Genomic DNA, 13,197 nt, shown 5'->3' with positions numbered 1-13,197 from the left:
GGATAAGAGTATGCAAGTCATTTTTGGGAGAGACTTAACCCTGTCCCATCATGTTATTTCATTTAACATCATATATTAAGTAATAACACTGATGTTAAACGTTATGGGGTTACCTTGTCAAGCACACTTTTTTATGTTCATGTCACAGAAACTGTTAAAAATGCCAGCCGAACTTTAAATTTTCTTACTCGTAATTTACGCGGGGCTCCAAAAAAAACTAAGGGAGACCTACTGCTGTTTGGTTAGACCAAAACTGGAAAACGGGTATGTTTTTTGGGATCCGCACCAAAAGTACCTTACAGATAAGTTAGAGAAACTTCAAAGCTGTGCGGGGAGATTTGTAACAGGAAAGTATAGTAGAAACAATAGCGTTACAGAGATAAAAAGTGTACTTGCTTGGGAAACATTATTGTTAATACCCAAAGATTTTCGATTCAGGTTCCTGGTAGCAATTTTTACCGATTTGACAGGTATTAATAAAAGGAAATACATACAATTACCTAACTATATTTCAAATCGTATAGATCGTTCCAAAAAGATAAGGGAACGATCTATACGTTTGTTTTTCCGCAGTGGAGCCTGTTACTCAAGTCTTGTTTTATTAATGATGACGTGGGACCATTCACATCACGAAATGGTCTTGATTTTTAATGTTTTTATTTATTTTTACCGTTCATGTATTCTATTTCTCGTCAGCCGAAGCTGTATATTCAAGTGTACTATTTTTTTTTTAATCTTTATTAAGCGTCCATGGGCTGTACCTGCTATAATCCCAATGTTTTGGCGCTGCGGGGTTTCTTTTGTAAATAAATAAATTAAAACTCAACATCCAAATCAATAAAAAATATATGTTAACAATTTCCTGTAATGCCGAATTAGAGCGCAGCTTTTGAGGAGGAGGAGGAGGGGAGGTTACGGAGGGGAAGGTATGCCCCTCTTTCTTCCCCGCTAAATTTATCGCAGAAAATTTTCTGCTAAACTTACTTGGAAAATTTGCCCTTGTGCGTCACAGGTGACGTCACTTGTGACGTCATCATAGGAAACGTCCCATAATGCAACTCGCGGTTAAGCCGATGGTGACGGCGTCGCCGCTCGAGCCGGAAACTAAGAGCTGCGCTCTAAGAAAATATTATATACAGTGAAATTCTGGAGCTCACGAAGGCACTGCATTTTGTGATTCGTAATGACTGTGATCCAATTCCCCTGACGATGGACCGCAGAGAACACTACGAACCATCGAAGTCAATATGATGTCGTTTGTGTGTCACGTGACCTTTGGGAGGGGCGCAGCGACTTGTGGGGCGCGTAGTAACGTGAGACTTTCATAGCGTTAGATTCGTTGCACAGGGTTTCTAGCCGTCAGAATGACTGCGTATTTATATGCTGTAACAGGTCATTTCAAATTGGGAGACCTCGTGAAATGAACTAGTTTAATTTTGGGAACCAGTATAAAAAAAAGGGAAAGAAAACATTGAAAAAAAAATGAGAACGTAAACTTCTATAAATGAAGAGAAAAAGCTGATTACATAAAGCAAGAGGGACAGTCATATTCCATGGATATCGGGAGTTCAAGGTAGATGACTTAATTAGTTCTCGCCTGCACCCCTCACGACCGGCCGCCTTTTTCCCGTCTCTGCCCGTCGTTGGGAGGAATGGTGACCAATGTCCATGGGAACCTCTAGAAGTTCCAGGGCTCGAGACAACGTCTGTCTTGTCTCCCTAAAGGTCGCTTTCTACCGCTCCGCCCAACCGGCCTCTCAATTATCTCCTCGTTTTCCCACTCTTCAATATCTTGCCTTCTTCGATGGCACCGTTTTCGCGCACAGCGCACAGTTTTCATAGAAACTTAGTCTCACAAAAACCGGCTTTGCGACAAACACTAAACTAAAAAAAGAAAAACAATTGGTCTAGAAATATTGTAAAATTATCTTAACTATTCACGTAACGACAATATCCCCTGTCGTTTCTATTAAACAGCTAAATATTCAGTTAGGTTCACTAGGAAACCAACTATCACACAAGAAAGTCAACATCCCAGGCAGCACGGCGACACTGGGTCAGCGTCGGGGGAATATTGCTCACAATATTGGCCCAGTTTCATGTTTGCACCACGGCCCGGTATTGGGCCAATCTCGGTTAATGCTGCTTGTTATAAAATGGGCCAGAATCGGCGATATCACTCCAGTTCTGGGCAGAGATGGGCGAATATCGGTTAACATTGCCGCGGCCGCTGCGGTGTCAGCGAACTTGAGCCAAGCCAACATTACTAGAACCGATCAGTAGGGAAACTGACATAGAGCCTGTTCTCTAAAAGTGGCACCGATCCGTACTCGAGAACCGAGCTAGTAGCGATCGCAACGCCGGCATTTCTCCCGCACTGGCCACACGAGGAACTGCACGTGACTTCTGTTTTGGCTTTAATCGGCCATTTTGGCTCCGAAACAGATACGGTGGAAAGGACTTCAAGGGTGCCACACCCGACTACTAAGTGGACGCGCCGCGAGCTACTGCCGAAGTTAGGATGCGGCTAGGTCAGGACGCGCTACCTGAAATCACCGTTGGGACATGTTGTATAAAAACAATATTAATTGTGCCGCAAACCTTGTAAACTAAATATTTTAGAAAACAACACGCGCCCCCCGTTTTCTACTAAACTCCAATGAAAGCTACTACAAACATAGGTTTTTTCCGTTTGTTTGTACGGAAAAGCCGAGTTCCAGCCGCTGATTGCCCGGCGCGCCCTCGGCGCGGCCCGTGGCACCAGCGGCGGCCGCCGCGATTGCACGGCGCGATTGACCGATTCAGTATCGTTTTAAAAACGTTCAAGTATCCCTAATACCGGCCGATATAGCCGGTTCAGATCCGACAAATTACAGGAAAACGGCGCTGGATACTGTATATCAGCGTGGCGTTGGCCAATCCAAGTCCTGTTCCGCCGACATCAGCCACATCACAGCAATACTGGCCTGATCTTTACGATCCAGCGCCAATATCGGCAATATCAAAATGATATTGGCCCGATTTCTCCAACCCGACGCCAATGTTGGCTCAATACTGTCTGCTTCCTGGGATTATATAAGCACATTTCATTAAAAGAAACACCCTAAAATACCCACGGATAAATATTTAACAGTGTAAGAGATCTCTGTTCACACAGGTCCCTGACAGCGGAGGGCACAAGAATAGGACATTTTTCAAGATTCCGGGGTTGCCATTCCCAGCTCCTCCACGCGTACAACTTAAAATATTGAGGTCATTGTTTGCCTCACACTGGTCGCAATTCTTCGAGTCATCTCAAGCTATTCTAAAATGCCCGGTATGGTCAACTTTTTATCTCGGTACCCGACAGTTGGCCTTTGGTTTTCGGCAGGTACTCGTGGAGCCAACTATGGCGTTCTGAATGAGAAAGAGTGTCCCTCATTCTGAGGGCCTTTTTATAATGCTTGTTAGCTAACATCAGGATTCGCGTATCGCCTTGCTTCATTTTTCTCATCCTGTTCACATGGAGCACTTTCCGCTTCCCAGTGCGGACATTTTTGACACGACACGCAAAATCAGATAGCCTTTCAATAGTGTGGTACCACCCTTCTGGCTTAGAAAACAGACTTTTTTTTTTTTTTAGATTCCTCGTTTATCGGCCATGACTTCAATGTACACGAGATCGCTTACTCTGTAAATTGGTCTTCGGGAATTTGGATCGTACATATCCTTTCTGGTTAGAGGAGATTTGTCTAGTTTCTCTCGTGCTGTTTATCCAGTGTTGTACACGTTCCTCAAAAAAAGGGTCGAAAGCTCGTTCCTCGTTCCTTCTGATCTTTGGAACGCGTTCCCGTTACAAGTTCCTTATGTAAAAAAAGAACTCGTTCCCGTTGTAACGAGTAACGTATCGTTACTCATTACAATGTAACGTGTCGTTACATATACGTTACATTTATCTTGCTGATTACCATATCTTGTTAAATCAAGCGGTTTTTTAATCTATTTTATTAGATGGCAATACAAGAATTTGGATACCGTGATGGAAGGGCACCAGGAGAAGCAATCAATCGAAAGCAGAGTTTCATTTCTTGACATATTCACCATTAAAAATCTCAGCTTTTAACCATATTCATGTTTGTGGTGGGCGATTCAGACGAGCCAAATGTACTCTTACCCCACATTGCACGAGCGTTTTACAACCCTCACACGTTTCAATCTTACAAAGTCCCTTGTTTAAAATTAACAACAGTTGCTTTCTGATGTTGCTGTCTGCAAGACGAGCAAGTGATGAGGGGGTTAGGGCTTTTGGGATGTCAGTCTTGAAAACTAGAAGTTCTTCGTGAAGGTTGGATTCGTTGTTCAGTTTGAAGGTGGGGGACAAGGGAAGAAGGAATAACGGCAAATTTTTGTGTATATCTAAGTCATCAATGTCCGGGATAGAAGGGTGCGTTCGATGTCTGGTAACCTGTCGTTTGTTGAAACTGTAGGTCTCTTTGTGGAAGTTCAGTAACGGCTGTATTTCGCCGTACATTTCTGCGTGTATGAAGATTCGTGAAAGCAAAGAAAGTAGCTGAGTTTTAAACGGCCCTCTTTCTGTGCCTTTTGCTGTGACTAAAGGTTTTGCTTTTTGTACGGCAGCCTTGGGCACTGAAACAAAAGAAGATCAATGTCCACTAGCTCTCCTGTACCCAACTGTTACCAAGCGAGGATCACACGAAATGAACCCTAAGAAAAGTAACCAAAAAATTAACGAGATCGTGCTCTTCGTAAAGATATTTTCATAATACTTTAAAATTTTCCTTCTTAGAAATAAAATAAAAATTACTCCACTCGACGAAAAAAGGAACGACGTTCCTTTTTTCGTTCCAGTAGAGATGTAACGAGTTCCCGTTCCCGTTCCACCAATGCAAAATGGAACGACGGCGTTCCTTTGTTCCTCCTAAAAGGAGCGCGTTCTAGGAACGCCGTTCCGTACAACACTGGATTTATCTCGATGGGAACCTCTCGAAGTTCAAGGATTCGATACGGTGTCGCATGACTTCTTGAAGGTCATCTTCTACCGCTCCGCCCAATCGGCCCTATAGCTGTTTCCTCTTCTTCCTTCTGTTGTATATTTTCTTCTCTTCTTCAGTGGCACCGTTCTCGCACACGACACACAGCTTTGATAGAAACTTACACAATTACTCAAAATTCGGCTTTGTCACAGCCAGTTGATAGGTTGCGTACACACCTATTATATTTACACAATCAATATAATGTTTGCACGAATATCTAAAACAAGAGAAGATATATAAAACGCACCAAAGAGTACAGTAAAGCTTATTGTAAGAGGTAGAACATGCTTCCGTGTGGTAGGAGGACTGGAAAAAAATGCAATTTATTAGCAAGCGCACTCCATTTTATTTAGAAACGCCATCAAGTGTTAACATGTGCGTGAAGCATAACGTTTTCGATGCGCGAGGTGGGGTCTAGCGAATTGTTAAACAACGTACTAGGGACAAACTTTAAAGCATTATATAGCGGGTAAAACTAACTTGCCCTGCCCCTTAAAAAAAGAAAAAAAAAGACTCGCTTTGAATATTGTTTTTTTACAATGTTTTTGCAAACTACGCTTGAGAATATTTTACACAATATTCGTTTTCACTATACGTGTAATTCACCAGTGGAACTGTAACTGTTGGATATCCTGGAAGCGAAAAGGAATAAAAATAAAATCAAAATTAATGTTCACTTGCTGCTGACCGCCTACCGAATATCACGGTGAAGAGCTACGGCCAGCTGCTTCCGCCTTTTTAGAGAACATTTTAACCTTTCTTTCCGACCTAGAATCTTCTTTTTTTTGTATTAAAAAACAGTATTTGGTTGTGAGTTCCGCAGTACACGTTCACAAAAGTGGAGTTGTTTGTTAAGAAAACACGCAAACACCAGGCTTTTTAATGTGAAAACATTAACTGGGGTCTAATAGAACGAAGCCGGCCCTGTCTAAAACCGGCCCGTGAAACTTCGCCTATTAACTCAGGCGAATGATTCGCACATGACCCGTTTACTGCGAAAAAGCATTGCTATGCTAACTTCAATTACTAACAGTGTACTATTCAGGTCATGCTTAATACTAGATATATAATCACACGGCATCACACCAAGTACTGGCTCTACAAGCACCCGAGCAGCATGAAGGTGGAGCCAACAAAAAAACACGTCTACTCCGCAGAACATCTACGAAATGTCATATTGGCTTTTTGCGAATTACTAGAGCTATCTCTAGGTGTGCTTGAATACAAGGTTGAATGTCAATTGGAAGCCGTAATTTGGCATTATTGGCCGGTGTAAATATATCGCCATGGTATCATCCAAATTGAGAACAATTGCAAGGCTATATTTTACGACATATACTTTTTTTATTGTGATTGTGATAAAAACATTAAAAATTGTTTCTAATTTTATTTACCTCCCTGGAATCTTGAATTAAAAGTAATATTGTCTCGTATTCTTGTTTTCTTTTCCAGTCTGCGAATTGTTTACATCTGGTCACTATACTAGTGGTTCCTTAAATAGTTATTGCTTTTTTGTTTACACTATGTATTGCAAGGAACCAGCGAAGACATTTACAAAGTTGGGCGACTGTTGGCCGCCTGGAAGACAACCAAACCCGTAGAAATAATACACTGCAGCTCTAAAATCTTTGCTGTTGTGATAAGTCAATAAATCGAAATTATATATTTGGAGTAGTGTATTTTTATTTTATATATTAGGACATTGTTGCCCTCTGCTGAAAAGTATAGCTTGAAACAGAAGTTCGAGTAAAAATCAAACGATGACGGATTATTAGTGTCTGATAGCGATCAATTGCAGTTACGAGGGAGACGCTGCAACAAGGATGACGTATTTTACCTAAAATGTAAGCTTGAGAATAAGCATATTTTGTAGTGTTTTTATTTGTTAGCATTCACTCTTTTTAGAACGCTATGTCGCAAGGCACTGTTTAAGGCACTCTTTATCAAGGAGCACCGCAATATGGTGAAGCGATTGATTAACAGAGACAAGCGCCTATTGCGCGACTTCATTAAGTCTGACCTTAGGCGTTGTACTGACCGACTTGGGGAATGTTAGGTACAGTAGGCAATCCAGTGGAATTGAGACTATAACTCTGAAGACTGTGACCGGTCACATCTCTGACCCTTAGTGTCTGCAGTGTATTTGCTAAACACTTCTAACCTGTAGTACACCTTAATTTTCCCCTGTTTAACAGTTTAACAACACAACCACTTGTCCTGATAATCTCCTTTGTATTCCAATGCCTGTATTGATAATTGATAATGTGGTTTCTTCGATTAGGGAACTTACCTCGAAAAAGTCATCTGGGGAAGATGGGATCCCTGCCTTCATTGTAAAAGGGTGTTCTGTTATATTGTCTTCTGTGCTGCAGTAAATGTCTTAACATGCCCTTAAAGTGAAGAATACTTCCATTGGAGTGGAAAAATGCTGTGGTTGTGCCAGTGCACAAATCTAGAAGCTCTTCGTGTGTCGATAATTACCAAAAAATCGCACTGCTTTCTGCTTTTTCCAAGGTTTTTAAGTATTTTTATGCTTCTGAGTTTTAGTTTTAGATCAATGCTCAGTACAATTCAAAAAGTTGTTTGTCATAGAGGCTCTGTTCAGACTAACCCTGTTCTTATTCGAAGTTTGCAAAGCCTTTAGCCGCGTCCCGTGGCAAGTTTGGTGATATTTATTTTGACTGTTATACGGCGTTTGACCTCGTGGATCGCAATTTGTTGTTGAAGAACCTGTTTAATATCGGTCTTCCTTTGGGTATTTGCGACTTGGCAGGTACCTTAGTGATCGCTCAAATATGATGTCCTACTTAGGATGCAAGTCATACCATTATGAGATAAATTGCGGAGAGCCTAAAGGCTCAAAACTTCGACCTTTGTTTTTTTTAGAGCGCAGCTCTTAGGCGCCCGTTTCCGGCTTGAGCGGCGTCGCCGTCGGCGTAACCAAGGTCACCCCAAGGTCACGTGACCCCCCAAGGTCGCTCCAAGGTCACGTGACCCCCCAGGCCACGTGACCCCTCCCAGGTCACACCAAGGTCACGTGACCCCTCCCAAGGTCACCCCAAGGTCACGTGACCACCAAGGTGACCCCCACATGACCCCCGGAGGTCACGTGGCCCCCTCCCCGAGGTCACGTGACCCCCCTCCCCCCCCCCCCCCCCCCCGAAGTCACGCGACACCCCCCTCGAGGTCACGTGACCCCCTCCCCCCGAGGTCGGGTGCCCCCCCCCGGAGCATATTAAAGAATGAGGGGAGGAGGAGGAGAAGGAGAAGGAGGAGGAGGGTTCTGCACTCCCCTCAGTACCCTTACCCCCTCCTCCTCAAGAGCTGCGCTCCAATTCGGCATTACAAGGAGTTGTAAACGGTTTTCACTTTTCAGAGCGCAGCTCTTAGGCGCCCGTTTCCGGCTTGAGCGGCGTCGGCGTAACCAAGGTCACCCCAAGGTCACGTGACCCCTTTCAAGGTCACCCCAAGGTCAAGTGACCCCCAAGTCACCCCAAGGTCACGTGACCTTGGGACGTCACCGTCGGCGCAGCCGCGAGTAACCCTCGTAACCCTCGTGAGGGTTACGAGGGTTACCCTCACGAGGATCACGAGGGCTACGAGGGCTAGTTGCCCTCAAAAGGGTTACCTTCATGAGGGTCACGAGGGTTACCCTCACGAGGGTTATGAGAGTTACCGTCACGAGGGTCACGAGAGTTACCCTCACGAGGGTCACGAGAGTTACCCTCACGATGGTTACGAGAATTGCCCTCACAAGGATTACTAGGGTTACCCTCACGAGGGTCACGATGGTTACCCAGGTCAGGTGACCTCCCCGGGGTCACGTGACCTGGGGATACCCCAGGGTCACGTGAACCCCGTTGACGTCATCGCCACTGATGACGTCATCAGTGACGTCACTGATGACGTCACCGGCATCCGGATCGTCATCGGCATCATCACTGATGACGTCATCAGTGACGTCATGATGACGTCACCGGCATCCGCATCGTCATCATCATCACTGATGACGTCATCAGTGACGTCACTGATGACGTCACCGGCATCCGCATCGTAATCATCATCACTGATGACGTCATCAGTGACGTCACTGATGACGTCATTGTCATCGTCACGTGACCCTCCCCCGACGTCACGTGACACCCCAAGGTTACGTGACCCCCCGCCCCCCGAGGTCACTTGACCACCCCCCCAGTACCCTTCCCTCCTCCTCCTCCTCAAGAGCTGCGCTCTAATTCGGCGTTACAGGGAGTTGTAACTGGCTTTCATTTTTTGTTCTTTTTTTATAAATGAACTTGCAACTTGTGTTTGTAAATCAGAGATGCTACAGTTCGCTGACGACGTGAAAATTTATCGTAGTATCCGCACGCCTGCTGACTACATTTTTACAAAACGTTGTAAAAACTCGCTCCTTTTAATCCCCACCAAAACTAAGGTTGTACCTTTCTCCCGTAAGGCAAATGTTATTCGTCATCCCTATAAATAGCACAACCCAAAGATTACAAGACCTTGAGTTTGACGTCACCTTGTTGTTTTGATTGATCTATGCCTCAATATTGCCGCGCGCAGGGTCACGGACTTGTAGAAAGTTCTCGTTTACTCTTGCTGCGGACATAACTATCGTTCATCCCTGTTTTTGTTGTTCTAGAAAGTGCTTGTTCATTCTCGCCCCGAGCGCGCTACGCTCGAACCTTCTCCGCCGAATCTTCGAGATACTGACTCACTCTAGATAAGAGGCCGCCCGCGACCTTGTCGAGTCAGTCTCGCCCCAGCGCTCGATTCTGCTGACACGCCGACTTCGACGCCCGCGACGCTCTGCCTTCTTCTGTTTCCTTCTTTATTTTTGGCAAAAGTTCGCCACATTAAACGTTTATTTATTTTTGTTTATTTCTTGTTTATTGGTCACGACTCACCACCCGTGACATTCTGGTGGAGGTGCGGGGTACCGCATGCCCGTGCAGCGTTCCCCTCCCAGGACCCGCAGTGCAAGCCCGACTCCAAGCTCGCTGAGAAGACCACTCAGCGCAGAACCTGAAACTCGGACCAGCCGCCGCACCAAGGGAGAGGATCCGGAGTACGGTTTGCTCCTGGATAAACCCAAGCCGAAGAAGACGACGATGGACAACCAGTCGCAGGCCCCCGCCGCTCCTGCCGTCGTCTACCTACCCGTCGCTCCTCGGACACCGGCTCCGTTCCACGGCGAACTCCACGAAGACGTTGAAGATTGGATCGACCAATTCGAACGCGTCGCCCACCACAATAGCTGGACCAACGAGCAACGGCTGCAAAACGTGTATTTCTCGCTCGAGGGGACTGCCAGAAGCTGGTACGAAAATCACGAGTCTTCATTGACATCCTGGGACATTTTCAAGAGCCAGCTGAAGGCGACATTTGTCAACCAGCACCGCCGAGAGAGAGCCGAAGACTTACTGCGTACCAGGACTCAAGGCCCCAACGAGAGCATCACCGGCTTCGTGGAGGATGTTCTCCGCCTAAGCGCCCGCGCCGATCCTCAGGCTACCGAGGAGAAGAAGCTGCACCACCTGATGAGGGGTGTGAAAAGCGAGATTTTCGGCGGTCTCATCCGGAATCCCCCAACAACAGTGGACGAGTTCATCACGGAGGCGACAAATATGGAACGGGCCTTGCTAGCCCGCGCCAGACACTACCAACGACACCCTGGCGTAACTACTCTAGCGACATCTGGATCCGACCTGGGCACCACCCTCCCCGACATCCGTGACCTTATCCGTGAAGCCGTCCGGGAGGAGTTGAAGAAGTTGCTACCTGCTGCCACAAGCCTGGATACGCCCTCAGTCGCCGAGATTGTCCGGGAAGAACTTCAGCAGGCGCTGCAGCCAGAAGTTCTCGCCAGCGCCGCTCCTGAACCACCGAAGCTGAGCTACGCCGCAGCTACCCGACGACCACCGCCCCCTGCTCACCGGTATACGGCGCCACCTCGACGTGAACCTCTAGCGCCGCAGTATTCACGACGCCATGAAGATCGGGCGTACGTCCGCCCAGAACAAGCTGCTCCACGAAAGACCGACGTGTGGAGGACGGCCGATCGACGCCCGTTGTGCTACCACTGCGGGGAGGCCGACCATATCTACCGTCGTTGTCCCTACCGGCAAATGGGCCTGCGTGGGTTCCACCCGAACGACCCACGCCCGAGGTACGGCGAACGCCCTCACGACATCGAAGAGTACCTCCGACGTTCCCCCTCCCCAGTGTCGTCACTCCGCCGTGAAGCCCGCTCCCCATCGCCACGACGTTCAGCCTCCCCAGCGCCACGATCCCGCCGAGAGAGCCTGTCTCCCCTGCGTCGTCGGGAAAACTGAGTGCGGCAACGCCTGGAGGTGACGTTGCCGAAAACGACGGAAGCAAACAGCCTCCAAGAACGCCGGAGCGCTCCCACTCTCTCGACGCCCCGCATTGCACCGACGCCCCTGCAACGGTGTCCAACAACCTAAACGTTGTTATCGATGGCCAAAACGCATCGGCACTCGTTGACACCGGGGCAGACTACTCAGTATTGAGTGGGAGGCTCTCTCGCCACCTTCAAAAAGTCACGACGCCGTGGGATGGACCGCAGATACGAACCGCCGGAGGACACCTCATCACGCCTGTCGGAAGGTGCACCGCTCGCGTCGAAATTCACGGCGAGACGTGTCCTGTGAAATTTGTCATTCTACAAGACTGTTCCAGGGACGTCATTCTCGGCATGGACTTTTTGTGTGAATACGGCGCCGTCATCGACCTTGGAGAAAACAGATTGACGCTGCGGACACCTGTTCCGCCTTCAGAGAAACTCCAAACTGCGTCAGCCGCCGTCCGAGTCGTTGCCGACCACGTGAATCTGCCGCCGCGATCAAGTGTTGTCGTACCTGTCCTGACCGATGCAGCTACCCGTAGCGAAGTTCTTCTGGAAGGTAACCTCCAGTTGCTCCTGGGAAGAGGAATAGGCGTCGCACGAGGAGTAGCTGAACTTCAGGATGGCCGCACTGTGGTCCTCGTGACGAACTTCCGGAATGAAACGCAACACCTCACGAAAGGTGCAGCCGTTGGCCACGTCGAGGATCTCCGAAACTCCGCCGAAATCGCCGCCATTACTGATGAATCCTCGCCACCTCAGCAAGACGGTACGTCGCCAGCGCAACTCGACATCGACCCTAAGCTTCCGGACCCAAAACGACGGCAGCTGATGAACCTCCTCGCCGAATACCGTGACTGCTTTGCGACGTCGTCGAAGGTACGCCAAACAGCCGTTGCGAAGCACCGCATCATTACCGAGGACGACGCGCGCCCTGTGCATCGATCACCGTACAGAGTCTCCGTTAAAGAAAGGGAGGTGATCCAGGAGCAAGTTGAAGAGATGCTGAACGACGACATAATCCAGCCATCAAGCAGTCCGTGGTCCTCTCCAGTCGTACTGGTTAAGAAGAAGGACGGAACGCTTCGGTTCTGCGTGGACTACCGGCAGCTGAACGCGGTGACGAAGAAAGACGTCTACCCACTCCCCCGAATCGACGACACGTTAGACCGGCTGCGCCACTCTCGATACTTCTCATCGATGGACCTGAAGAGCGGCTACTGGCAGATCGAAGTCGACGAACGGGACCGAGAGAAGACAGCTTTCGTCACGCCGGATGGGCTGTACGAGTTCAAGGTAATGCCCTTCGGACTATGTACGGCGCCAGCAACTTTCCAGCGTGTTATGGACACCGTACTGGCAGGACTGAAGTGGCAGAGCTGTCTGGTCTACCTCGATGACGTCGTGGTGTTTTCCAGCGACTTCGACGAGCACTTGCGACGACTCCGAGCTATTCTTCAAGCCATACGGACCGCTGGACTCACCCTCAAGCCGTCAAAGTGTCGGTTCGCCTATGACGAACTGAAGTTTCTAGGTCACGTGGTTAGCAACAAAGGCGTGCGCCCAGACCCTGAGAAGACTCGCGCCGTCGCGTCATTTCCAGTGCCGACTGACAAAAAGGCCGTGCGAAGATTCCTCGGACTTTGCGCCTACTATCGTCGCTTCGTTCGGGATTTCGCACGGATTTCCGCACCGCTCACAAACCTCACGAAGGACGCCGAGAGGTTCGAATGGGCCGAGGAACAGCAGCAGGCATTCGACGAGCTAAAGCGACGACTCCAGACGCCTCCG

The 13,197-nt window shown here is 48.0% G+C and overlaps 1 protein-coding gene across 1 annotated transcript in view; it reads left to right on the top strand.

Moving 5' to 3' along the window:
- LOC120841073 overlaps positions 1 to 6,634 on the top strand; it is a 31,712-nt gene extending 25,078 nt beyond the window's left edge. The window contains exon 9 of the mRNA XM_040211899.1: positions 6,486 to 6,634. Within this exon, the coding sequence (XP_040067833.1) occupies positions 6,486 to 6,634 (149 nt within the window). The remainder of the gene's footprint in view (positions 1 to 6,485) is intronic.
- Positions 6,635 to 13,197: the final 6,563 nt, after the last annotated feature.

The sequence above is a fragment of the Ixodes scapularis genome, unplaced genomic scaffold, assembly GCF_016920785.2.
Source record: "Ixodes scapularis isolate PalLabHiFi unplaced genomic scaffold, ASM1692078v2 PGA_scaffold5__190_contigs__length_132052651, whole genome shotgun sequence".
NCBI classification, from domain to species: domain Eukaryota; kingdom Metazoa; phylum Arthropoda; class Arachnida; order Ixodida; family Ixodidae; genus Ixodes; species Ixodes scapularis.
The sequence above is the reverse complement of the archived record's forward strand: the minus strand, read 5'-3'. Positions and strand labels throughout refer to the sequence as shown.